The sequence below is a fragment of the Onychomys torridus genome, chromosome 8, assembly GCF_903995425.1.
Source record: "Onychomys torridus chromosome 8, mOncTor1.1, whole genome shotgun sequence".
Lineage (NCBI taxonomy): Eukaryota > Metazoa > Chordata > Mammalia > Rodentia > Cricetidae > Onychomys > Onychomys torridus.
In genome coordinates, this window is record NC_050450.1 from 83,000,145 (window position 1) to 83,027,105 (window position 26,961).

Consider the following 26,961-nt stretch of genomic DNA (forward strand, 5'->3'; position numbering starts at 1 on the left):
GCCCTCCCACACCTCAATTAAAAACTAGAGGGGTGCTGATGGTCATGGACGTTAAAACGTGAGTTCCAGTGGTACCAGTTCCCAAACATGCACTTCCTTCCTTTTCCCCAGGGCCTGGGGCCAGGGGAAATGGGATAGAAATGAGCCATGATGAGCAGTTTCAGTAGCAAAAGTACAGCCCCACGGGAGGTTAGGAAGCCCCCAGTATACCTCCTCCCCCCACACTTAAAAAAAAAAAGGCATTCTGGGGTCATTATCATACCAAAAATGGTTCCTTTTCAGACCTGAGAAAAAGACCAAGATGTCCAGTCTGGGCAGGAGATACTGGAAAACTATACTGGAAAACTGAACTCATCTACCCTTGAGCCTCCAGTAACTTCATCACCAGGGCCGTGGCTAACCCGGTCCCTTTTCTTGGCAACCTGCACTGTCCAGAACTGGAGATGGAGAAATACAGGAGGAGGTCGGGAGGGCACCCCAGGCCCAGGGGTCCCCCCACCATGCTCCCTCAGTCCTTGGGTGGGATGTGCAGGGCAGAATACACCATCACCCGACTGTCCTCCTGCCGTCGGCCTGCAGAGGGGAAGCGGGGTGAGTCATGGGCAAGGTGAGAGCAGAGCACTGACACATGGGGAGACCTGGTAGCGGGACACATCAGCGAGGAGGAGACGGAGGATGTGGGCAATAGACCCGGGCTAGGGCTGGGTTCAGTCATGGGCAGTGGACAGGCAGATGGGATCTGTTGGGCGATCAGTCCAGGTAGTCAGTCCTTACACGAGAGGCTGCGCTGGATACTTCGGAGGGAGCCTCCAGCTGTGATGAACGCCCAGAGCCCCATGGACACAGTGACTGCATAGATCGGCAGCAGGCTGGCCTCATACCAAGGATTCAGGAATGTGAGTCCTGATGTCAGTAGGTGACTCCCAACTACCAGGCCCAAAGCCCAGTACAGTCTCCTCTCACAGGCATCAAAGAACACAACTCCCCAAAAGGTATGGAGCAGGATAATGGCTGCTGTCAGAAAGGCTGAAGTCAGGAAGTAATAGGGTGAGTCTTCATGGATCCCAACCACACCTGGCCCAAGTGCATCGGCCAAAATATTGATAACAGAGAAGACACCACTGATGATACCGAAGGACAGACCAGAAACAGGCCATCTGGCAGATGGAAATGGGTGATCGTCTGTCCTCACTCAGCAATGCTAAGCCCTCATCTGCCTTCTTAAGGAGCTTGTAGTAGGCAAAGCAGAACACTTCCTGTAAAGGACAGAAACACTGCACCAAAAATCAGGAGGCCATACTGGAGCCGGGCATCTGATCGGTCTGTCACATGGACCAAGATGAACCAGACCACAGAGGCCAAGAGCAGGGAGACCAGCCAGAAAAGGGCTCCCGCGACCAGGATGATCACCTGAAGTGGGTCTCCAGCCACAGTGATCAGGAAAAGGGCGAAAGTTGGGCCGAACGCGACGCGACGAAGGTGCATCCGAAAAACAGCAGCCACCATGACTGGGCAGCTGGGGGTGGGAGGGAGCCCCGGTCAAGGGAGGCGAGTGGGAGCGGCGTGCCCATGGGGCGGGGGGCGACGCAACCCCACGAGGGGCACGGTGCAATGTCACTCCCGGACTCTGGGGAAGGGGGAGGAGGGCCGCTTTTCAGTTTTTTACTTCCTGAGCTTAAGGAGTAAGGAGTTTCCTTGAGGTGAGTCGTGTCAGTTTCAGGGACTTGCTGAATCCTTTGAGCTGTTTACTTCCTGAGCTTTAGGAGTTTCCCTGCATGAACATTTTAAGCTGGTTTTAAAATTTCTATCTTAAAGAGCTTCCCTCCAAGACAGAAGTTTAACTTCGAGGAAATTGCTGTACAACGCTGTCCTTGCATAAGTAATTAACAGAAGAATCTGGCTGGGGTTGAGTCCAGGAGGGATGTCCTTATCAGACAGATCTTGTTAAGTCAAAGGGAGAGGGCCGTCCCCAGTTCAGGGACATCAAGGATTGCTTACAGCTGTCAGAAACCAGGACAGGATATGGAATAAATTCTCCCAGAGCCTCTGTAAGGAGCAATCTGTCCAATACCTTCATGTCACACCTCTGGCCCCCAGAACTGGGGGGCGGGGGACAACTTTTTGTTGGGTAAGCTACCCAAACTATACCATTCGTTCCAACAGTGCTTGGAAATGAAGGTGCCCTTTGATTAGAATCCTGGGATTCTGAGGCAAGTCTTCTCAAGGCCTTTGCACACGCTGCCCCATGAGGTGACCCATGCTCTTTGCATGCCACAGTCTACTTCTCACTGTTCTATAATTGGCTCAATGTTACTTCCTCAAAGAGAACATTCCGGGCCACCTTATCTAAGCAGTTTCCAGCACCCACGTGGTTCTTTCCGCGTCAGTCACCTGCGTTTGAACTTTTTGTTCCAGCTCTCAGCATGCAGTACGAGCGCAGACTCTCTTCTTGGGTTGTGTGTGTCTTCCACGGAGACAGGAATGGTGTCTGTTTGTGGCACCTCCTCCCCTCCAGCCACCCCCACCACACACAGTGGCTGATATGTGAAGGAGGGGCTCACTGACTGAAGAAAGAAAGGAGGCAGGAAGAGAGAAAGTGTATACACACAGGGAAAGGTTAATGACTTAAAACAAAGAGCCTCAGGCTGGCTAGCTACTCCTGACTCAGCATAAAGGATCTGAACACCTGCCTGAGAGGTGTATCAACCTATCGATAAGAACGTCTGAGGCATCAGAAGAGCTGGGAGACTCCTAACAAGATAAGACTCCATAGATAAGGACCTCCTTCGGCATTTTACAACCATGGGGGGTGGGGCACATGCAACACTAAATGGGACAGATCCACAGTCTGCGGATGGACTTTTATTTCTTGTTGTATAAAACCCTCAAGCCCTGCCCCCCACCTCCCATGCACATCTGTGCTGAGTCTCCTCTCCTGCAGAGAAGCTAACTGTCCATGCTCTGATAAAGGACGGTAGACTTCTGTGTGGGGTCTGTCTCCTGTCTCTTTGTTTATTTGCGTTTTTTTGTTTGTTTGTTTGGTTGGTTGGTTGGTTGGTTTTTGTTTTTCGAGACAAGGTTTCTCTGTAGCTTTGGCGCCTGTTCTGGACTAGCTCTGTAGACCAGGCTGTCCTCGAACTCACAGAGATCCACCTGCCTCTGCCTCCTGAGTGCTGGGATTACAGGCCGCCACCACCACCTGGCTCCTGTCTTTTATTTTCATGTTGCTACCATCAATTTCCATCACCAAAAGGCCCCTCTTTTTGCCTGGGATATCTGCCTTTCTTTTGAGGTGACCATGACTGCTGTGGTCTCCAAGTGGTCAATCACCAAGGTATGACACCCACCATGTACTGGTACTCTGGATACCTAGTGACAGTGGCGGGTCCCCATCCTTGAGGGAGCTTGGATGCAGAAGGTGAACACAGCCCATAAACACACAAAACAAGATGATTTTGGCAAGGGATGGGATGGGGCTCCTTCCTTTGCAAGGTCAGAGAGATCTCTTAGAGAAGGACGGGTGATCTGGAGCCTGGATGATGAAGAATGGCTGCTCTGTGAGTCCACTGGGGATGGAGACCTGTGAGTCTGAGGAGTAAATCCAAGTTTCATCAAAAGAACAAGTGTTCTGAGGCAGGCTGTGACCAGGGGCACTTACAGTTGGGAAAGAAGTGTGGCCTAGGCTGGAAAGGAGAGACCTCACTTTGCTAGAGGCAGAAGTGTACCCTCTGCCCCAAGGGTGTGTGTGGGGCACTAGAGGAGTGAGCACTGTATTGATTTAGAAAAGGATTAAATGCCCTGGGGGCTGGGAATGAAGCCCAGTTCTAGAGTGCTTGCTTGGTATGATTGAGGCCAGAGGTGTGATCCCCAGCAGTTGTGTGGGGGGTGGGGGGTGGAGGTGAGGGGGATGGCCAGGCTTGGTGGCCCATACCTGCAATTCCAGCACTCAGGAAGGATCTCTGTGAGTTTATTGCTATCCTGGGCTATACAATGAGTTCTGGGTGAGCCTGTGCTACCTGTGTTGAGAGCCTTTCTCAATTTTTAAAAAAGCGAAGATCACCCTCAGTGTAGTTGCATAGCACGACCTGCAGGGGGCAGCATGGAGACTGTAGCCTAGGCAGAAACCAGGGACAGTCCTTAGCACAGCCTGGAGTCCTTAGCATTGCCTGGAGAAGTTGTGACCCTGAAATAGGGAGAGGCAGATGTGGGTCTGTTTGAGGTATAACTGAGAAGCGTGAGGGAATGAGGAAAAGAGAAACCAGAAACTGCCTGTTTTGTGTTTAACTTGAACAGTGAGGCTTTTGTAGTCTATCTACCTGTGAGGGGACATCGGGAAGTATGGAGTGGGGAAGAGCAAGAAGAAGCCAGAGCCCACTTTTGGCCATGGGAGCCTCCATAGGCTCTAAGGGAAGGTGCTGCATGGTGGTGAAGTACTTCTAGAGTCCAACAGGGAAGTCTTGGCCCAAGATAAAGCTCTCAGATTCAAAATACTCTCTGTGAAGCTGGTGCAGGAGAAACTGAAGTAGGAGTAATACACGATGTTACCAAAGACCTACTCAACTTGCTTAGGGAATACTAAATTACACAAAGTGGGATTTGGCGACAGGAACGCACAAGGATGAGTTATATAGTCACCTGGCTCCTTAGAAATGGTAGGGAGGAGCCAGGCCATGGCCCATGCCTTTAATCCCAGCACTTGGGAGGCAGAGGCAGGCAGATCTCTGTGAGTTTGAGGCCAGCCTGGGCTACAGAGTGAGTTCCAGGAAAGGCGCAAAGCTATAAAGAGAAACCTGTCTTGAAAAACCAAACAAACCAAATAAACAAATGGTAGGGAGGAAGAATCCATGCTTCTAACTTAAGTTTAGAGTCCTTGAGCCCAAACTGTATGTAGAGCTGATGGGGATTTCTGTAAGAAAAACAGGGCATAGAAGCAGACAGACTTGATCGCAACAGGCTGCAGCTGCTTTATTGGAACAGTGAGGGGCTCCAACCTTTCCTTGGGATGAAGCTTGAGTGCACTCAGAGGGGCTGGGGAACATATATAATATACACAGGTAGCTAGCTACTAGGGAGTTTCAGCTATTTTTTTATGGCTTGACTGGGAGCAGGGTGAGCTGTTTTCAGTACCCCTGCATATTGTTTCTACAGGTGGAACACATGATCAGGCTTTGGTCAAGCAATTCTTTATAGCTAGGGGTGATTGCCCAGTACAGCCTGACTCAGTTCCTTGTGATCTGAGGCTATTATCCAACAATTTCTGTTCAGGGCTGGTTCCCTTTTGGGCATTAGCCAGAACTAGTCACCTGCTCTTGTTACAGTTTTCTTTTATTAATCTCTAAGTGCTCGGAGTGATTTCTCACCGGGAAGGTGTATTCCTTCTATAACAAAGACACAGGCGGTATGATGAGCACTATGGGAGTGAGCACAGAGTAAGACAAGAGAGCCCAAGATAGAGCCTCAGGTCCATCACTCAGAGGTGACAGAGGAGGAGAAAGGTGACGGCACCTTAGCAGACGCAGCCTGAGTTGTGCAGGGAAAGGAAGGCAGACTGGAGGCAGACAGGCAGGGACAGTTGTTGGAGCAGGGACACTGGGCGTGTGGATCAAATGCTGAGAGGTGAGGTTGGGAAATGGACTTTTGGCGCAAGTGCCCCGGATGGAGGCTGCATCCTGGGATAGTGGGAAGTGAACATGGGGAGATGGAAGGAGGAGCAGACAACAGGGGACTGAGGCTTTTGGAGAGCTTGGTGGTAAGGCAGGCTATAAACAACCAGGCTTCCATAAGGGAAATGATATCATAGGAGTGAGGCTCGAGATGGAGTTAGGAGCAAGAGAGGCCATCCAGGATCTAGCCCTGGGTTTCCAGGGCAGCAGATTGTGAGCAGAGCTGGGCCAGCAATGAGATGGCTCTAGAGAGATGGTTTCCTTCGATATGTTTTTGTTGTGGTGGTTTTTGTTTGTTTGTTTGGTTGGTTGGTTTTTTGAGACAGTGTTTCTCCTTGTAGTTTTGGAGCCTGTCCCGGATCTCACTCTGTAGACCAGGCTGGCCTTGAACTCACAGAGATCTGCCTGGCTATGACTCCTGAGTGCTGGGATTAAAGGCGTGTGACACTGTTGCCCTACCGTGTTTGGTTTTTTGAGGCAGGGTCTTCCTATATAGCCCTGACTGTCTGGCCTTGAATCCACTATATACACTAGGTTGGCTTTGAACTCAGAACTGCCTACCCCTGTCTCACAAGTGCTGGCACTAAAGGTGTGCACCATCAAGCCTAGTTGAGGCCAGGGCATGAGAGGGCTGGGAATGCAGGTCTGTGTGAGCCGCCTCAAGGGACTTGGGGCGGGGGTGTTGGAGGAGCAGGGGCCCCAGGAAACATGTGGACTGGATTTGAAAGTGGACGCACTCACACAGGTGTGCTGGTTCTTGGGCAAAAGACTAATTCAACCAGAATCTGCGGTCGTCCTAGATGAGCAGGGTGGATGGAGAGTTGGGTTAGACTTCAGATGTTAACAGTCATAATTACAGTATGTGAGTGCACGGAGCCTTGGAGAATGGCCAGTGTGGAAGTTAATACACACCTGAACCAGAGCCGCAGGTAGTACTCAGAACTGGAGGTAAGAGGCTAGGAAGATGTCCTCATCAGGGTTACTATTGCTGTGACGAACACCATGACCAAAGGGAAAGGAAAAGGTTTATTTGGTTTGCTTTTCCACATCATTTGCTTTTCCTTCCATCATTGAAGGAAGTCAGGGCAGGAACTCACACAGGGCAGGGACCTGGGCAGGAGCTGATGCAGAGGCCAGGAAGGTGCTGCTTACTGGCTCGTTCCTCATGGCTTGTTCAGCATTTTCTCTCCCTCACTTCCTCCCCCCAGACAGGGTTTCTCTGTGTAACAGCCTTGGCTGTCCAGGAACTCAATTTGTTCAAGGTTGGTCTTATACTCACAAAGATCCACCTGTTTCTGCCTCCCTGGTGCTGGGATTAAAGGCAAATCGCCACCATACCTGGTTCCAATCTTATCATTTATTTATTTATTTATTTATTTATTTATTTATTTATTTATTCATTCATTCATTCATTCATTCATTCATTTATTTATTTATTTGAGACAGGGTTTCTCTGTGTGTCTCTGTGTGGTTTTGGTGCCTGTCCTGTAGACCAGGCTGGCCTCAAACTCAGAGATCCGCCAGGCTCTGCCTCCCAAGTGTTCGGATTTGGGGATTAAAGGCATGCACCATCGCTAACTCAGATTGCTTTCTTATAGAACCCAGACCCACTAGCTCAGGGGTGGCCCCACAATGGGCTGGGCCCTCCCACATCAATTGCTAATTAAGAAAATGCCCTGCAGGCTTGCTTACAGCCAGATGTTATGGAGGCATTTTCTCCTGAGGCTCCCTCCTCTCTGATGACTCCAGCTTGTGTCAAGTTGATTTAACTCAAGGCAGGAAACAGAAAAGGCTGCGGGGGTTTAAGCAGACAGTCACATCCTCCCACCCAGCCCTTCACAAAACAGAGCCAGAAAGGTATATCCTAGTTTGATGTGGTGCCATACGCCTTTAATCCCAGCACTCCAAGGCAAAGGCAGACGGATCTGAGTTAGGGGACAGCCTGGTCTACAGAGCAGTTCTAGGACAGACAGGGCTACACAGAAAAACCCTGTCTCAAAAAACCAAAAAGAAGAGGAGGAGGGGGGAAGGAAGGAAGGGAGGGAGAGAAGGAAGGAAGGAAAGAAAGGAAGAAGGGAGGGAAGGAAGGGAGGAGCATTTCACCAGAGACTTAGGAAGGGGCTCATTCCTTTCTTGTGCAGATGGGAAAGCTGAGACCTGGTGAAGTTAGATGTAGCTGTAAGACCTGAATCTCAGCTCTGGGGTGATGTAATGATGGCGATGCTGTCATTGCTCCTTCCCTTGTCCAGCATCTGCACTTCCTTCTCCCTCTGTCTCAGGAGCTCCCCACTGTGTGTCCCATCCTCCCCCTACCCTCCAGCATCCTCAAGGAACTCCTAATAAGGAGATCCTAGGAGCTTCTAGGTGCTAACCAAGCTGTGTGTTTCTGTACAAACACTTAGAGGCAGATCTCGTTCATTCCCCTCACACACTTCCTCCCTCATTCACCCACTATCTCTCATCATTCATTCATGAGTTTGAGCTGCTAAATCTTCATGAGGGATGAATTCTCAGTCTTTGGCAAACTGCTCATCCAGCCCCCAGCTAGCCAGGCTGCAGCTGGCTGCTTCTCACCCAGGCTATACCCAGAGCCCATCATGGGTCCCAGAGGCTGAGCACATGGGCTTCAAATCTTATGTCCACAGATATCCAGGCCTTTCCATGTCTGTTGCTTGTTTATTCCTCAGGGTCATCTACATGTCATGTGTGCCACCTGTCAGTCTTATGCTGTGGGATGTTCTGTACTGTAAATGTGTTGCTCTAATTGGTTGATAAATAAAATAAAAAGCTGATTGGCCAGTAGCCAGGCAGGAAGTATAGGTGGGATAAACAGAAAAGAGAATTCTGGGAAGAGAAAGGCTGAGCTAGGAGATGCCCACCTGCCATCCAGGGAACAGCATGTAATGGCACACAGGTAAGCCACGCAACAAACATGTGGTGACATATAGATTACCAGAAATGGGCTGAGTTTAAATTCGCTACAGTATTACTTGCCTCTTTTTTTTTTTTTTGTGGAGCTGAGGATCAAACCCAGGGCCTTGTGCTTACTAGGCAAGCGCTCTATCACTGAGCTAAATCCCCAACCCCGCCTCTGTCTTAATAACAGGGCTGAAGATTATACCAACTGTCATTGATCAAATTTCACCTAGTATTTCTTTTTCCAGTGCTAATGGTTGAACCCAGGGCACTGCACACGTTAGACAAACACTAACACTGTGCTCTATCCCCAGTCCTTCAGAAATTCCTACATCTGTCTATAAACAAACTCCTGTAAACACATCTCAAGTCTACAAAAGCAAGGCTTGTTCATTGGAAAACTCAAGCAGTGCTAAAGCACACAAAATATAAACTTTGGGCTAGAGAGATGGTTCAGCATTTGGCAGCTCTTCCACGGGACTCAGGATCAATCCCCAGCACCCATACTCTAACTGTCGGAACCCAAATTCCAGGGATCTGATGCCCCCTCTGGCCCTAGGGTCCTGAAAGGGCACTGCATACACACTGGTGCAGATACACATGCAGGCAAAACACTAATATAGATTAAAAATAAAATCTTAAACCAGGTGGTGGTGCACGTCTTTAATCTCAGCACTTGGGGGGCAGAGGTAGGCGGATCTCTATGAGTTCAAGGCCAGCCTGTCCTATAGAAGGAGTTCCAGGATAGCCAAGGATACAGAGAAACTTGCCTAGAAGGGATAAAAAACATCCTCCATGTACCTAGTCACCTGCACACTGCTCCCAGTAGCTCTAGCTTCTAGAATTGTTGGGGCAGGAACTGAGAATTTAACTCAGGGTCTTGCAAATGCTACACAAGTTCTTTACCACTGAGTTACACCCCCCAGCTCCTCTTCCCCCCTTTTAAATTGAGATAAGATCTCAAATAAGTCACCTAAGCTAGCTTTAATCCTCCTGCCTCAGATTCTGGAATAGCTGAGACTATAGGACTGTACTACAGCACCTGTCTCTTCTAGCTCTTCATAGATATGTAGAAACACACACATTTAACATTTAAAATGTAATGATGGCGTTTATTTTACAAACCAAAGCTGCCCTTTTCTCCCAACAGTAAAAGACAGACATGATGTAGGTCAGTATGGCAGATCCTTCAAGCTTACAGGATAGGTGGCACACACGCCTTACAGAACAAGCTTCCACAGGTCAATGGATGTGGACTATCGTCATACCTCACCCAGCCCAGTGTACCATGAGATTTAGCCTTACAGAACACTTTCCATAGGACAATGAATGTGGACCATCGTCACACCTCACCTAGCCCAGTGTACCATGAGATTTAGTGGGTAGACCTCTCTGAAGACTTATCTGGAGAATTGCACCTGACCTCATCCTGGACACTAGGCCAGGCACAGTAGAGTAGTAGCTTTATAAATACTGGTGGCATGAATGGATAGTGCAAGATGGCCTCTAAAAAGATGATATCTCTTCCTCTCCCACCAACAGTAGTTACTGAAATGGCAATAGAAGTCATTTCAGGGGTTTGGAGAAAGCACTGGCTGATGTTCCAGAGGACATGGGTTCAATTGCCAGCACCCACATGGCAGCTCACAACCACCTGTAACTTCAGTTCCAGGGGCTCCAATGCCCTCAGATACACATGGAGGCAAACCACCAACAGACATGAAAACTTAAAAATAAGTTATTTCAGGCACTGAGCTTTGGGACAGCCACTCCCTTCAGGCCACACCACTGTTGCTGTGGAGAAATTAAAAGCCCTATACTATCTTCAGTGACAGGCAGGTGACCTCCTCCTGCAGGTAAACTCCAGCTGTGGGACTCCTCTAGTATCTGAAAAGGAAGGCTGGCCTTGAGCCCACTGCAGCACACACAGCAAAGACCAGGATGAGGTAGAGGTACCGAGCCCCAAAGCATTGGCTCCAGGATCTACCTGACTTCACTGCCCCACCTGAGTGGGGGTCAGAGCTCCAAGCAGTGCTCAGGCTGTGCAGGGACTGAGAGCTCTGTTCAGCTCTTCAGCCACAGGACTGAATTCTTCCCCTTGGGGGATAACTGTAAGTGGGGACCCAGGCTCAGCACAAAGAGCAGGGTGGGGTCTGCCACTCCTCTTCCTCAGGAGCTTCCTGGAGAGGAATCTGGAAGGAAGCATTCTGTAAGCCTCACTCCACAGATGTCTCTGAGGCTTCCTTCCCACCCTACCTTCCAGAAGTCTCTTCTGCCTGTCTCCCTAAGAGTCTCATGCTTATCAAGTCCTATTCTCCCAGAAAGCAGAGAGGAGAATAGGATCCAGGGGGCTCTCTGGTCCATTTCTTTAGTAGTCACAGGCCCCAGGGAACTTAAGGTCAAAGCATCCATTCACAGCTTGGATGCACAGTCCTCCCAGGCAGGTGGTCAACGCACTCAGTCACCATTGGAAAGCGTTGACAGACGCCTAGCCTCCGAACTCATCTTTATCACCACTTCCCAGCCAGAGCCAGAGCCAGAGCCCAGTTGGTGAAACTTTAGCCAGTACATGTGTTTTGTGCATGGCTGTGGAGGTATAGTGGGGTCCAGTCTGTGCAGGAATTGTTCAAAGGTGTATCGGAGTCCATGCAATTCAGTCTTCAATCTTCTGTAGGAATGCAGAGCAAGCTGTCCAGTCAAGATCTGCATCTCACCAAAAATGATATCTGCATTGTACCGCCGGCACCCTCAACAGTCTTTAGCTTAGAAGTTGGGACAGAGACTATGGATCCAGCTCAGCTCAGACAAAAGGTAGTTGGGGGAAGACAGAAGAAAAACAATAAGTTAAACCAAAAGATCAAGGTCATGATGGGATGGGTGGAATCATTCCAGAGTCTCCAAAGTCCTGGGCTTGATCCAAGAAGTTTGTGGATGAGGTAACTCAGAAGGCCTGGCTGACAGTGCCTCTCATTCGGTCAGCAGGGTCCTCAGACCTGAGGCTGTAGGGAGGAGGTGGTTCTGTGGGAGTTGGCTTCTGAATAACCTGCAGGAAGAAAAGGGTACTTGGTTTGCTTTGGGCTGGGTAAGGAATGACAAGGAGCCCTCCCCAATCTGTTACTTCCACCATCTGGACAGCCAGCTCTGAAACAGGTTAAGGATTAGGACAGGAAGAAGACCCACCTGACTATAGGGTGGTGGGGGATCCAAGGTGGTGACCCAGATCGTCTCTAGGGGGGCAATGGAAGGTGGCTCTTGAGGTATCTGACGACTTGTTCTCCGGTTCTGCTCTGGTTCCCTGCATTTGGGAAAGAAGCGCCTCACAAAGCCACAGATGCACAAGAGAGGTATCAAAATCATGAAGAGAATGAACAAGATCCTGGGGAGAGAGTGATATCTCTGTGAGTGCCTAGACCCCTCCTCTCCCTTGCCGTATCTCCTCCATCACCCACCCCTATCCTATTTCAGGTAGACCCAGCCCTCTGTGAATGGTGCCCAGAAGGGCTCTGGCCCTGGGCTTACCTGAAGGTGTCATTGGAAGAATCCCATGCACTTTTCCTTGGGCAGCATCTACCGTCACAGCAGCTGAACCCTTTGGTGCAGTTTCTGGTCAAGTCAGACAGGGATGGGGGAGACTGATGTCACCGAAAAGTAACAGGTCCTTGCTTCCCCAGACACCTATATCCTCAGGTTAGGAGCCACCCTTAGTGGGCATGGGATCCAGATCCATCCTGGGTTCACTGGGAGGAACTGAGGCCTGGACTTGAGACCCGAGTTTGGGGTTCAACATGGCCATATGCCACTGTTCCTCAGGCACAATGATCACAACAGGGCAAGCATGGGGCTATTGCTCATTGACTTATCCTCCAGGTAAGAAAGGTTGGGGATTAACAGCAGCTACAGACCTGCCCCCATCTTGCAGCTCCTGAGGTTGGGTGGCTGATGGGAGAGGGGGTATGGTTTCAGCAAAAGTAGGATGAATGAGGAGGAGTCTCTCTCCTTATCCAGGGGTATTGTTTGCACACACTGCCTCCCCCCAGCCTTGACTGACAATTATAGCCAAAGCCCCATACTTACATGGAGCCACATTTGAATATAACCTGTGGGGGAAAACAGGCAGAGGTCAGAGTTCAAAAACAGAGTTGGGTTGCAGCTCTTAGAGTGCTTGCCCGGCATACATACACTAGACATTGTGTTCAGTTTCTAGCAATGGCAATGATTCAGGTGTGCACAAACCGGGAACAGTTGTGCCAGAAAACCCAAGAGAAGGCAGGAGAATCACTCAAGGCTGTATAGCCAGTTTGAGGCCAGATTGGGATACAAGAGACCCAGTCTCCAAAAGGACAATCAGAGAGGCTGGTCTCAGACATTGCTCCAGACATCCAGACAGGGTCATCTCAGACTCTGCCTCTTCCCTTCCTCCAGCTCCAAGTGCAGGGTCAATGGTTGGAGCCCGCCTCCGCCTTCCCAGAGCCGGGATTAAAGGCATGCACTACCAAGACTCCTTCCCTCACCTCACCCTTTCTGAATTGAGACAGGCAGGGTCTCACTATGTAGCCCTGGAATTGTTTGTTTTTCGAGACAGGGTTTCTCTGTATCTTTGGGGCCTGTCCTGGACTAGCTCTGTAGACCAGGCTGTCCTCGAACTCACAGAGATCCACCTGCCTCTGCCTCCCGAGTGCTGGGATAACAGGCGTGAGTCACCGCCACCGCCACCGCCACCGCCACCGCCACCGCCACCGCCACCGCCACCGCCACCGCCACCGCCACCGCCACCGCCACCGCCACCGCCACCGCCACCGCCACCGCCACCGCCACCGCCACCGCCACCGCCACCGCCACGCTCTAGCCTGGAATGCCTCCAGACAGATTAAAGGTGTGGACCACTATACCAGGCTTCTGGGTGATTTCCCCTGCCACACCCACAGTTGGGGACTGGCCCAGGAAGCCACTTTTAGTGGATCCCTGGCTCCAGAAACTCCAGAAAGCAACCTAAGCTCCTCCCCCTCCACACCCCATGTCCCAGGTAGAGGCATCTCTAGGAGTTCCCTAAACACATTCAAGCCCATTCATCCTCAGGTCCCTGCTGAGAACTGGGTCTCCATACAGTTCCATCCTGTTGATAGCAGTACTGTGACTAAGCTCAAGATTAGGACTTTCTTCTCCTAGGTGTCCCCAAGGCATCTCTCTCTGACCACCTCACTTAAAGTTACGCCCATTGCCAGGTGTGGTGGTCCTTGCCTTGAATCCTGGCACACCAGCAGGTACATCTGTTAGTTGAGGCCAGCTTCACCTACATAGCAATTTCTAGGGCAGCCAGGGCTAGACCCTGTCAACAAAAAGAATAGGAAGCCAGCTTTTGGCTTTGCTAAAGATCATTACAATAGAATTTCATTTGCTGAGTAAAGACAAGAGGACCATTGATGGTCACGGCTGGGAATCATTCTTTCCATGCTCACAGTAGCACTGCTCTTAACCCCTTGTTTGTTTTTTGAGACAGAGTTTCTCTGGGTATCTAGAGCCTGTCCTAGAATTTGCTCTGTAGACCAGGCCGGCCTTGAACTCACAGAAATCTGCCTGCCTCTGCCTCTCAAGTGCTGAGATTAAAGGCCTGTGCTACCACTGCCCGGCCAGTAGCACTATTCTTAAGTGAAGAGAGATACAGGAAGTTAAAGACACAGCAAGGGACCTAGGAACTCACTTACACCCCCTGCTCTCCCAAATATCACTGACACATACCCCCACCACCACCAGACGGGGTTTCTCTGTGTAGCTTTGGTACCTGTCCCGGATCTCACTCTGTAGACCAGGATGGCCTTGAACGCATAAATAAAGATCCGCCCGGCTCTGCCTCCCGAGTGCTGGGATTAAAGGCGTGCACACCACCGACCCCGCCCCATACTACATTTTTGTTGTAAGGTTTCTGTGTACTGCCCCAGATATCCTGGACTTTGCTCTGTAGAGGTAAACTAGCCTCAGAGGTCAGCCTGCCTCTGTGTCCTGAGTGCTGGGTTTAAAGGCGTGAGCCACCATCACCAGCGGGCTCCTGTATCACATTTAAGGAGTGGAGGCAGTGGTCACACCTGTCTTTAATTCCAGCCCTTTTACTTCCAGGGCTGAAGTAGCAGAGGCAGACCTTTGTTGAGTTCAAGGTCAGCCTAATCTACATCGTGATATCCCATGTAAACTAAAGGAATTTTAAAAGCACTGCTTTAATGGCAGGGTTCATAAACTGGACCAGGATTATTCCCCTTCCCATCTGATCTGGGGTGGTTAGGAGCCTGAGTTTTAGGAAGCATAGAATGGGATAGTAACCTGAATTTATTAGCTCTGACTGGGGAGACCCACAATGCCTATACCTGGAGCTGCAGAAAGGGGTCAACACAGGCTGCTGGGGTCCAAGAGTAGAAAGAGGGCCTTGAACCAGGGTTCATGCATGGCTTTGGACAGAGAACTTCAACTCCAAACAGCCAGTGAACTGTTCTGAGGAGCAGCCTTGGGACTTCACACACACACACACACACACACACACACACACACACACACACCGTTCCCCAACAGATTCTCAACCAAGACTGTAAATTTCAAACACTTATGCTCTGACCACCTCTCAGTTTGCAGGAGTCTGCCAAGCCAAGACACTTAAGAGTTTGGATATGAGGACCAAGAGCACAGGGCAGCGTGTTCAAAACCCTGCCTCCCTGGATCACACAAGACAGAGGCCACCCAGCCCGGGTCCAGGCAGCCAGGTCTACTCTGAGGGCAAGCTGGAACTAAACAAAGAAATTAAGAAGGCCTTCTCCCTAGTACACAAGAGAAGTCTCAGAGAGGGCTGATAGACTCCCCCAAGGTCACCAGCCATGGAGGAACAAAGAAGAGATGCCTCGACCAGACAGGCAAGACCTCATGTTCCCCAGCCTTACAGAGAAGAAACTAAATAAGACAAAATCGGGGGTCAAAGTTCCCATTCAGGGCTGTGAGTGGAGCCAGATCTCACTAACAACACAACAGGGCCAAGCCTAGGTAGGTGCCCTGGTTTCCCAGAGCCTCCCTCCCAGGTTCCTACCTCCACTTTCTCTAAACAAAACAGAAAGGAAGTTGCTAATTGCCAGTGGTTACGAGGAATTCCTGACAAGGTAAGGCGGGACCGGCTCGGTAAGCAAGCCTCTACCCCATACGATCCTCCAAAAGGCTCAGAAGTCTTGCTTACCGCATTGGCGCTTACTGGTTGGCAACTGGAGAGCAGGCTGAAGAGCAAGGTGAGCGCGAAACCCGAGACCCAGGCGTCCGACATCCTGGCAAGGGGGCCACTGAACTTCCGTGTATAAGGAAGGAGCGACAGGGCACGACCTTTCCAACTTCCCTCCACCTATGGGGCCCAGCCTCCGAATGGAGGCGGAGTTAACACACCTGAGTTGGGCTAGATTAAGGCTTCTAGCCCAAGCTCCGGGAACAGAAGTGCAGAGGAGCCGAGCTTGCCTGAGTTTGAGGAATTGGGAGGTGGGAGAGGCTATTTAAACGACTTTGTAGCGGAGCACTATGGGAATCCCTCTTCTGGGCTGCATTTAAGTAGTTAGGGCAGGGCGTGGTGACCCCAACCTTTAATCCCAACACACAGAAAATCTCAGTGAGTTCAAAGACAGTATGGTCTACCTAGTGAGATCCAGAACAGCCAGCATTACATGACGATAGTAGTAGTGGTAGTAATAAATAAAATAAAAAAGCTGGGTGGTGGTTGCACACACTTTTAATCCCAGTACTGGAGAGGCAGAGGCAAGTGGATCTCTGTGAGTTCGAGGCCAGCCTGATCTACAAAGCAAATTCTAGGACAGCCAGGGCTACAGAAAAATCCTGTCTTGAAAAACAAAAACAGCCGGGCGGTGGTGGCACACGCCTTTAATCCCAGCACTGGGGAGGCAGAGCCAGGCGGATCTCTATGAGTTCCAGGCCAACCTGGGCTACCAAATGAGTTTCAGGAAAAGGGTGCAAAGGGACACAGAGAAACCCTGTCTCGAAAAACCAAAAGAAAAAAGAAAAACAAAAAACAAAGCAAACAACAACAACAAAGGAAAGAGAGAGGAAAAGAAAAAAAAGTAAAGAACAAGGTGGAGCGTGGTCTGGGAAGATGACTCAGGTTAATAGCACTTGTCCTTGGACCTGGGTTGGCTGACAAGCGTCTGAAGCTATGGTTCCAGCAGATGGCACCTGCTTCTGAACTCTGAGGCCACATGGCATGCACATGGTGCACATACATATATGCAATGAAATACTCACACACATAAAATGAAATAAGTAAATCTTAAACAACAACAAAAACCCAGCAGGGCCAGCAGATGACTCAGTGGAAAGCGCTTACTGCCAAGCCTGAAAACCTGAATTTTTTTTTTTTTTTTTTGAGACAGGGTTTCTCTATATAGCCTTGGCTGCCCTGGATCTCGCTCTGTAGACCAGGCTGGCCTCAAACTCACAGAGATCTGCCTGCCTCTGCCTCTGAGTGCTAGGATTAAAGATGTGGGTCACCACCAGCTGACAGGTGGATTTTTTTTTTTTTTTAATTCTGCATAACCCTGGCTGTCCTGGAACTGCTCTGTAGACTGGGCTGACCTTGAACTCAGAGCTACACCTGCCTCTGCCTCCCAGTGCTGGGATTAGAGGCATGCACTACCAACGCCCAGACTAAAAATATCTTTAGCCCGTAGTGGTGGTGTACGCCTTTAATCCCAGCACTCAGAAGCAGAGGCAGGCAGATCTCTGTGAGTTTGAGGCCAGCCTGGGCTATTCCAGGAAAGGCACGAAGCTACACAGAGAAACCCTGTCTCGAGAAACCAATGAATGAATGGATGAATGAATGAATAAATGAATAAATAAATAAAATCTTTAAAATGAAAATTTTGAGAGATCAGCTCAAGACTGCCGAGTTATGCTGTTACCCCCACCCTCACCTCTGTATCTCGCATGAAAGGAGGGGTGCTGTACCTGCTCAGAGATGAGAGAGGCATGAAAAGGGAAGAAGGCAGAGATTTCAGAAAGACAGGCCAAGGAACAAGAGAGACAGTGAGAGAGGGTCATATAAATAGTGCCGTTCCTTTGTGCTTTGCCCAAGAAGGGAGGAAAAGGCGCTGAGTTGGGGAGGGAAAATCCTAGCACAGCATCCCCACAGTACTGGGACATTTGCTTAGTCTCCACCACAGAATAGGTCTCTGGTCTCTCTTCCACTTTCTGCCTCTGTTTCTCCCCTCCCCTTTGCAACTTTGTGGGAAGTTGCTGGTACATTTCCTTCCTGATTTAAAAAAAAACAAAAAACAAAAAACCCGAGGCTAAAAACTTAATGAGGAAGCCGAGGCTAAGGGCTTGTCCACTGTGGTCAAGGAGCAGATAGCCCTCTCAGCCTGGACGAGCTTGCCAGGTGGGATTCCTGGAAGGACTCAGGCGGTCAGAGTCGGGCCGCCAGGTGGCAGCATCGTCCAGCGCCGTGGTGCGCGCAGGGACCCGGGACTGCCCCTGAGAGGCCTCTCTCCAGAAAACCGGCAGACAGGTGGATGGATGCACCGTGACTGTCAAGGGTGGAGGAGAGACGTGTAGCAGCCGAGCCCGGGGAAGGGGCGCAGTGAGGTGGTGGCTGGGACGTTGCCTAGTCTGGGGACTCAGGAAGGTCCACTCTGGGAGGCTTTGGTGTGGTTGCATCCCCCGCGACGGGTCCACTCTGACTTGGCCTCTGGGAAACAGCTGGCTTCTTGGAACCCTCCCCTGCCTTCTAGTCCCCCTTTCCTCTGTCATACTGAGAGACTTCCCCAAGCTTTGTCTTTTCTCCCAGTCGATTTTCCTATTTCAGCATTTCACCGTCTCCAAAGGCACCCCCATTTGGGCGCCTCTGTTTTCCCCTCCTATTCTCTGTCACTGTAGGTCAGGGGAGGAAGAGGACTTTTGGTTTTGGTTTTGCTTGCATTTCCTTGACTGCGTTGGTCCTGCACTCCACCCCCACCCTTTCTTTCGTTCAGGGACCCTCCAGCTCGCTCAGTCTCCTCCACAGAATAGGTCTCTGGTCTCTCTCCCACTTTCTGCCTCTGTTTCTCATTATCCCTTAGCCCTTTCTACTTCTTAAAAACAGAATATTCCAGGACTAAGCCAAGTGCAATTGGGATCTGGCTCCAGAGAATGCCCTCTCTATTCTCAATATTTGATGGCTGAATCAAGGGAGAGAAAAGGGAGGGAGTATGCCTCTTGACGCCCCCCCCTTCACCGCCCCCCTCCATTTCCCCACGCAGCAGCTAGCGTTGGAACCTGACTAGCGCCCCCTGCCTCCAGCCAAGGAGAACCGTCTTTGGGAGAGTGTTGAAACTTCCCTACAACACTCAACACTTCTACCTCTTGAGTGAAAATGTCGCTAAGTTGGACTTCTGACCCTCCTGCCCCTGCCCAAGCCCCAGTGTCTCAGTATCCATGTCCTCAGACATACTTCTATCCCCCTTCATTGCCTGCTACCTGCTACTCTGCCCAGTCTTGGAGCCCTCTAGATTTATGTCTCAGGGAAGAGGAGAAGGCCAGGATTCAGGGACTGGGGAGGAGGGGACATACTAAGTATTTGGGGATGGAAGGGATGGGGAGGGGTGCTGTGGAAGGCTTTGAAGATGAAGGGAATGGCTAGTGCCAGTGGCCCCGAGGGACAGAATGAAGCTGATGTGGTTTCCTTGTGGGTTTCCGGCATCCACCTAACCCAGATCTGATTGTTGAAAGAAAAAAAAAGGGGGGGCACCCAATTAAAGTTGCATTTAGAGAATACTAAAATTTATTTGTTATGTGAAATTCAAAGTTACCTAAATAATTTTTTTCAAGACAGTTTCTCTGCGTAGCCCTGGATGCCCTGGAACCCACTCTGAGATCAGGCTGGTCTAAAACTCAGAAACCTGCCTGCCTCTGCCTCCTAAGTGCTGGGATTAAAGGCCCCCATGGCCCCCACTAAATAAATTCAAAGTGTCTCATATTTTACTTGGCAAATCTGGCCCTGCCCACATTTAAAATGTCACAGGAGTAGACTTTGGAGAAGAACTGCCCCGCCCCCTACCCTTGTCTTTTGAAAGGAGATAGTGTGGTCCTTAGACTTCACTCATCAGGCAGAGTCCAATGGGGCCCTGAAAGTTGCTTCTGGCCTCCCAGTTCCACAATACCATATTGCCCCTCTGTCCCTCTGTGTCCCTTTCTGAAGACAGGGAGGGGAATGAGACTGGAAGTTGGGGATTCCTGCATAGGACAAGAGCCCACGGTCCTTGTCAGCATCCACTAAGACTCTGGGGCTCAGCATTCCCATAGATGAAGTCAGGTATGGAGCGGAGAACTGGTTTTTTTGTTTGTTTGTTTGTTTGGTTTTTTGTCTTTTTTGTTTGTTTTAGTTTTTTAATGTATTTTTAAAAATTTATTTATTTATTATATCTACAGAAGAGGGTGCCAGATCTCATTACAGATGGTTGTGAGCCACCATGTGGGTGCTGGGAATTGAACTCAGGACCTCTGGAAGAGCAGTCGGTGCTCTTAACCTCTGAGCCATCTCTCTAGCCCTTGTTTTGGTTTTTTAAGACAGTTTCTCTCTGTGTAGTCCTGGTTGTCCTAGAACTCACTTTGTAGACAACGCTGGCCTCTAACTCACAGAGATTTGCCTGCCTCTGCCCCCAGAGTGCTGGGATTAAAGGCATGCGCTGTTCTTGTTCAGAGAGACAAGGGTCCTGTTCAAGGACAGTACCCCCATCCCAACTCAGTGAGAGGGTGGCATGTACATGCAGATACGCATGGATATACTCTTGCATGCAGGGAACCAGAGGCAGGAAGACCCAGAGACCTTCTGAAGTCTCTTCGGCTCTCTGGATTCCACACCAGATTCCAGCGGGGGTTTCCCAACAATGGCAAAGTGGCCATGACTTCTCCACATTCACTCTTCTCCAGGCCGTTTGCTGAAGAACGAGTTGATTGTCCGTGGGCTCTCTTAGGGCCTGACTATAAGGGCCTGGAGGTCAGCTGGCCACCCACGCTTCCTCAAAGAAGGCAGCTGGAGCCCAGAGGCCAGGAAGGCCAACTCACAGAGGACATGAAGGCTGAGTCACAGTCACGACCATGCAGGTTCTGAGACCCCACACACAGCTCAAGTGGCTACATACATCTCAGCCAGGGGAGCCCCAGCTCTCTAGGAGAAACACTCTGCTGGGGGTGGGGGAGGGAGACCTTGCCTATACCTTCCTAGCGGACCCTGGGGAGGAAGAGCTTGGTGGTGTCCTGTTTAATCCCAGTATCCTCACTTCTCCACATTCTGCTAAAACTACTCGCTGTCTATGACACCAAATAACACTGGGCTGTGGCTTCTTCCAAGAACAGAATACTTGGCTCTAGTGGGCTCTACCTATAGGGGCAGTATTGTGTCATTTTAGCAGATACTCCATTTATGGTCTGCTGTGGGACTGACTGTAAGCTCTCTCTAAATTCATTTGCAAAGGGAGGACCAATGAGTCGGAGAACAGTGTGACACATACAAACTGTGGACGGGATAAATAGGAGCTGCTCAGTGATACTGAGGGATCCTATACAAATCTCAGAACACAGACTACTTCTCCGCCCCTCCCACACTGGGTCAGCTGGGTCGGCATAGGCAGGGTCTCCCTCCTCTATCCCAGTTGCTCAGTGTCTGGCATACAGCAATAGCTAATTAATATGAGCTGGGTTTTTTGTTTGTTTTTATTGTTTTTGTTTTTGTTTGTTTTAGTTTTTCGAGGCAGGGTTTCTCCATGTATTTTTGGTGCCTGTCCTGGATTTTGCTCTGTAGACCAGGCTGGCCTTGAACTCACAGAGATCCGCCTGGCTCTGCCTCCCAAGCGCTGGGATTAAAGGCGTGCACCATCACTGCCCCGGCTGAGCTGGCTTTGTAACAGAATGTGGTACCCAAGAATTAAAGGCCTTACCTCTTTCCAAAGCAGCTGACCCTCCCTCTGTCGTCTATATGGGCTGCAGGAGACAAGCACTGCTGCCCCCAACCCCCTGGCTCAGCAGCCCCCTCTACTGTTCAGTACGTGGTCTGCACCCCACCTAAGGTCAATTAGAAGGAGTAGGGCTGTGACCTGCTTGGAGGATGATTGGTAGTGACCGTCCCCAGATGTGATGGGATGTGACACTGGGGCAGAGCCCTGAGTTTTCTTCTCTCTCTCTCTCTCTCTCTCTCTCTCTCTCTCTCTCTCTCTCTCTCTCTCGTGTGTGTGTGTGTGTGTGTGTGTGTGTGTGTGTGTGTGAGACAGGGTCTCTCTACAGACCCCTAGCTGTTTTGGGGACTCACTATGTGAACCAGGCTGGCCTTGAACTCATGGAGATCCGCTTAACTCTGCCTCCTGAGTGCTGGGATTAAAGGGGTGCATCACCATGTCAGGCCCAAGAGATTTCTACTACTCTGTCTAGGTTATTCCCCACATTCTTTCGCGGGTCTCTGGAGAGCTCGCAGGGACTGGAGACGATCACGGGTGTCACCTTCCCTGTGGAGCGCAGTGTAGCTGTGCTCACTAGGGATGTCATAACCATCTTTTGTAAGCTTGGGCTCCCTGCTGCCTCTGATGGGGTCTCTCTCTTGCTCTCTAACTTCTGAGACTCTGGCTGTCACTGGCTTAGTGACATCAGGAGGACCTTAGGGGTGCCCATACCTGCCCCTCATCCGACATGCTCTCCCTGCCCCATCATCACATTCTAGAGACCTTCACCCCCCCCCCACCCCGTCTCCATTTGTCTCCTGGCCTCAGCCGGGACCACTTCCCATCTGGGATATCTTGCCCATGCCCTTCTCTGAAGCCTAATAAATTCTTATCGCTTCCTCCAGAAGGCCTTCTTAGAAGTGGATCTTGTAAAAGCCGTCCTCCAGTGCCCTCCCATTCTCTCCAGGGGCCCCGCCCTTCTTCTCTCTTGAAGATGTGGACAAGTCCTCATGTTCCCACCAGGCTGCAGGGAACCAGCCAGCTCTGATTCAGTCTTCATTCCCCATGGTGCCTTGTTTCAAGTAAACAGAGGTTGTGTTGTCAGAGGGGAAGCTGGTTGGAGCTTCTGGGGTCAGGGTTGGATTTCCCTAAGGAGAAATTTGTTTCCGAAGTCCTTGGTCAAGGGCCCTGGGTTAGAGGGTCCAGACTGACCCTACTTGCTGTTTGTTTGGGGGTATCTGTTTCCTCTGCTTCCCTGCCCCCAATAGTGTGCTGAAGAAGCTTGTGCACCCTTCTCCTAGCAAGATTATGCCCCAGGAATTGAGCTACTCTAGGGGTGAATGGGGGAGGGGCAACTGCTGACCTGCCCTTCTAGGAGGGGCAGAGAGCAGCGGGGTCCTGCCAGTGGGGCCAGGGTCTAAGTCTCCTTCCCACTAGCCCTTTCTTCCTGAGTGATAGATACGGGGGTGGGTTAAGTGACATCTGGAGTTGACCCCAAGTCAGAGCTGCCAATCTGTGGGCCAAGATGCAGAGGGAGAGCAAACACCTGACAATTAACGGGACAGGGAGCTTATTACCCTAATGACTAGCTTGGAGGGTCTCTGCTAATGCTCACCTTCCCCAAGGCTTAACAGAGACAAAAAAAATGGCATTTAGGAACCATTATACTTCCAAAGTGCAGGTTTCCGGGGCCCAGACCTGAGTGGGGGTGCTCCAGGAAGTGGGGGGGAGGGACAGCAGAAGAGGAGACTGTTGAGCTAATGAACTTTGGCTGTCTGGGGTGGCAGAGGAAACAGAACCACCACCACGCAGGCTGGAGAGGCTGAGCAAAAACTGGGTTGAGGTTCTGGAGGCCGCCAGTCTACTCCATCTGGGGCTCCACCCATCCACCGCTTCCCAGGCACAGTCTCTCTGCCCTCACTGTTTATTCCTTGAGATAGGCGTCTCAAGCCATAAAGAAGCAAGGATTTGTGATTCCCGAGTCCTTCGATTTTCAGCTCTGTTCTTGCCCCATGAAAGAGGCTTCTACTGTACCCTGTCTGTGCGTTGATTACATCGATCCATGACGTGACCGGGGCTTGTGGTTACATTTACAGGAATCCTCCAGATCCAAAGGAGCTGAGGGCTAAAAGCAGCCCCTCTGAGGGCTGGGGACATTGAAGGGAGAGAGCTTCTTCATGGTCTGGGGCTGCGGATTAAGTTTGGACGCTGGGAAAGCCCGTGAACATCCCGGAAGGAAGCTGGGAAGGCAAAAAGGGAAAAAAAAAGAAAAAAAGAAAGAAGAAAGGAAGGAAGGAAGGAAGGAAGGAAGGAAGGAAGGAAGGAAGGAAGGAAGGAAGGAAGGAAGAAAGAAAGGAAAGAAAGAAAGAAAGAAAGAAAGAAAGAAAGAAAGAAAGAAAGAAAGAAAGAAAGAAAGAAAACCAGAGCGAGAAGGGGCGGAGGAAGGAGGTGGGTGGAGTGCTCATTTTTCCTGCAATCCTGGCTACGCAAAGCAGCCACATCATCTGGCTCCCAGTTGAGGACAGACTTGGCTCCAGTTGCGTGCAGGCACACATGTGATGGCCCGTGCGTCTGAGTACATACGTGTGCACGTGCTGTGTGCACCCAGCCAGCGTCTGTGCTGACGTGGCCGCGCCCCTCACCCCAGCCCAGCTTCCTTATCTCCAAACTGGCTCCAGGATCCCCCCTCTCCGCAGTGGCCCTGTTAACGCCTCCCGCTCCCGTGTTAGCGCCTCACGGCCCGGACTCCCTCCCTCTGCCCCTGTAGGGCCCCCAGAGAGGCCCCGTGGCCTGCTGCCCAGTTCTCGCCTTCTGATTCTGCTCCAGCTTTTATTTTTCGATGCTGGGTTCTCCTTCCTGCTCCTAAGTCCCCTGCCCTCTCCATCCTTGCTTTGTCCACGTAGAAACGTTCTTTGCAAACCAAGGTTGCCTGGGGGGTGAAATCAGTCCCCCCACAGCTTAATGGTCCTTTTCTTCCAAGCTGTGGATGAAATACTAGACTGCATAACCTTCTTGGCCTGGAAAGTGGGTGGGGACCCAGCGAGGCACATATAGTTTAGGAAGAAACTGTTCTAGGGACCAAAGCTAGGGCCTGATGCTTCTTTGTCTCCCTCACAGCACCAACGACAGGGGTGGGGGCAGGGTGCATTACGGATAGAAATATCCCCTCCAGTCTGCTGCTTCCAGTCTGATCCGGCCTGCTGATGCTGAGTGGGACAGGGTGGTCCTGTGCCCAGAGCCAGGTTGTCAGGCGTCCAGGACTGCAGGTTTCCTCTTCCCAAGGGCCCCTTCCCTTCGGGCTTTGATGTGTCTGCTAGGTTAGTGGAGGATGTTTGGCTTGGGGCCTCGGGCCAGGATAAACTCTCTCTGCCTGCCCCTGCCTTCCGAGCCAAACCACTGCCTCCTTACCGCCAGACTCCTGCCTCTCCCAGCCCTGGCTCTGAGCTCCTCCGAAGCCACTTGCCCAGTCTCTGCAAGCCGTGGACACCGAGCCACGGCTCTTACTGCTCCTGGGGAGAGGCCCTATGGGCTGGGTGTCTTACCTTTACTCCATTCTGGCACTGGGTGCCTGCCTCCTCGGAGACCAGGCCACTTTTGGTGGGGGTAGGATAAGAGGCAAGACCCCCACGGCCAGGAGAGGACAGGGTGAGATACAGTGGAGACCCGGGGTGTCCCTGTGTGTTGCCTGAGTAGGCTGCAGTGCCTCCAGATGGGTCAGCTCCAGATGTGGAGATGACTCACCCTGGATGGGGAGGGGTGGGCAGTCGATGTGGGGCTGTGGAACAGGGTGGTATGAGGCCCAAAGTCACTTCCAGCTGCTGCTCCCTGTCCTCTAGAGCAGTCCCCCAACTCTACCTCCAGTCAAGTGGGAGCTACCCCAGTGTGCAGCCTTGTACATCCCAGTACATGTTCAGAGATGGAAAAGAGAGAGCCTCTGGAAAGGAGACCTCCAGGGATCAGAGAACGGTGCTGGTGCTCTGTGAACTGGAAAGGGGCAATGGGGGAGGTGGGAGAGAAGGGAAAGGTCTGGGAGAATCCCAGGTCGAGAATGTTGGCCTTCCTTGGGCCTGTTTCAGAACTGTACTACTTGGAGGAGGGTTCAAAGGAGGAAATATTTGGGTGTGGGGGTGTGGGCATGAGTGGTTTCATGGCTACAGTGGAGGGGCCATGCTGGATGAGTACATTGTATCTCCCCAGGGTTTGTGAGCCTTTGTGTTGCTGGGGGATGCTGTGTATATTGTGTATGATTCCATGTTGATTTTTAGCCTGGTCTTATTGGACTTAGAGGAACAGCTTAGTGCAAAACAGTGGTTTTCTTGCAGCTTTAATTAACAGTATGAGCCAAGCACAGAGGTGTGCACTAGTAGCCCTGGTTTCAGGGGAGGCCAAGGAGAACCACCTGGCTCAGGAGCTGGAGGCCAGCCTGAGTGACACAAAACTCCATTTGTGGATTGGATGGAGTAATGGTATATAGCATGTTTTAGCTTAACTTCATTCAATTAGCACCAGTCAGCTGTCTCTGTGGATTTCCCCATCATGATCTTGACGACTTCTTCTTCTTCTTCTTCTTCTTCTTCTTCTTCTTCTTCTTCTTCTTCTTCTTCTTTTTGAATGCCAAATGCCATTTATTGAAGGAGGGAGGAGGTCTTAAATACAGGTTTATAGCACAATGGGAGAACCCTGGAGGGCAGAAGTTTGCTTCTGATTTTTTTTTTTTTTTTTTTTTTTTTTAGCTGAGGATCAAACCCAGGGCCTTGCACTTGCTAGACAAGCGCTCTACCACTGAACTAAATACCCAACCCCGCTTCTGATGTTTTACAATCTTGCATCTAAGCTGTTAAAGCCCAATATGCTGGATACACAGACAAGGAGGAGCAGAATCTTGGTCCATATGGTGAAGAAGAAACAGGAAGACAATGTGTTTGTAGTCACTGGCTTTCATGGGCAGAGGATTGCAACAAGTGTGTTTAAGTCAAATCATAATGTTTTCATGCCTTGAGGGTGGACTCCTCCCCTAGGGAGTGAGAGGCAGACAGAGGTAGCCAGGTACCCTAACAGGGCTACAAGACCTAGGCTCCCATCAATCAAGCAGCATCCAGCCTCCTGGACTGCATCACCTTTTACAGGGCCCAGCAGGATGATCTGTCCAGTCAGGTAGCCGAGGTCCTTAGCTTGAGGCAGGCACACTATGCACTACAATACTGGTGTGCTGCCACTGGGTACAGTTCTGCCTGTCCTCCTGCCTCTGCAAAGCTGCTGTCCTGGTCTCCTCTTTGGCTTCCAGGTGGGTCTGCTGACAGAGCTGCCAGCCGCTCCCTGGAGAGGTCCACCTGTGCCAACCACCCGGGCCAGGGTAAACAGGGCACTAAGTGTCTGGGCGGGTGCCTGGCGGGCTGGGCACTGATTCCTTACACAGAGCTCTGCTGCAGCCTGGCTGGGCAGCCTCCTCT

General features: G+C 50.9%; 1 protein-coding gene and 1 pseudogene across 1 annotated transcript; both read right to left on the reverse strand.

Moving 5' to 3' along the window:
• Positions 1 to 508: 508 nt before the first annotated feature.
• On the reverse strand, positions 509 to 1,506 carry LOC118588745 (annotated as a pseudogene).
• A 10,014-nt stretch (positions 1,507 to 11,520) lies between these two features.
• Positions 11,521 to 15,870, reverse strand: Tmem92 (transmembrane protein 92). The gene is made up of 5 exons (XM_036195294.1): positions 15,787 to 15,870; positions 12,654 to 12,676; positions 12,099 to 12,182; positions 11,760 to 11,955; positions 11,521 to 11,622 (listed from the first exon to the last, which is right to left on the reverse strand). Exons 1-5 carry the CDS (start codon positions 15,868 to 15,870, stop codon positions 11,521 to 11,523), a joined length of 489 nt encoding a protein of 162 aa, XP_036051187.1.
• Between the last annotated feature and the right edge of the window lie 11,091 nt (positions 15,871 to 26,961).

What these genes read in the sequence shown, in the direction of transcription:
- Tmem92 (XM_036195294.1), bottom strand. Translation starts at nt 15,870, where the DNA reads ATGTCGGACGCCTGGGTCTCGGGTTTCGCGCTCACCTTGCTCTTCAGC. An exon ending in ATATTCAAATGTGGCTCCAT is followed by an intron (nt 12,183 to 12,653) that starts GTAAGTATGGGG and finishes TGACTTGACCAG; the next exon opens with AAACTGCACCAAAGGGTTCA. An exon ending in CCCCACCACCCTATAGTCAG is followed by an intron (nt 11,623 to 11,759) that starts GTGGGTCTTCTT and finishes TTCTTCCTGCAG; the next exon opens with GTTATTCAGAAGCCAACTCC.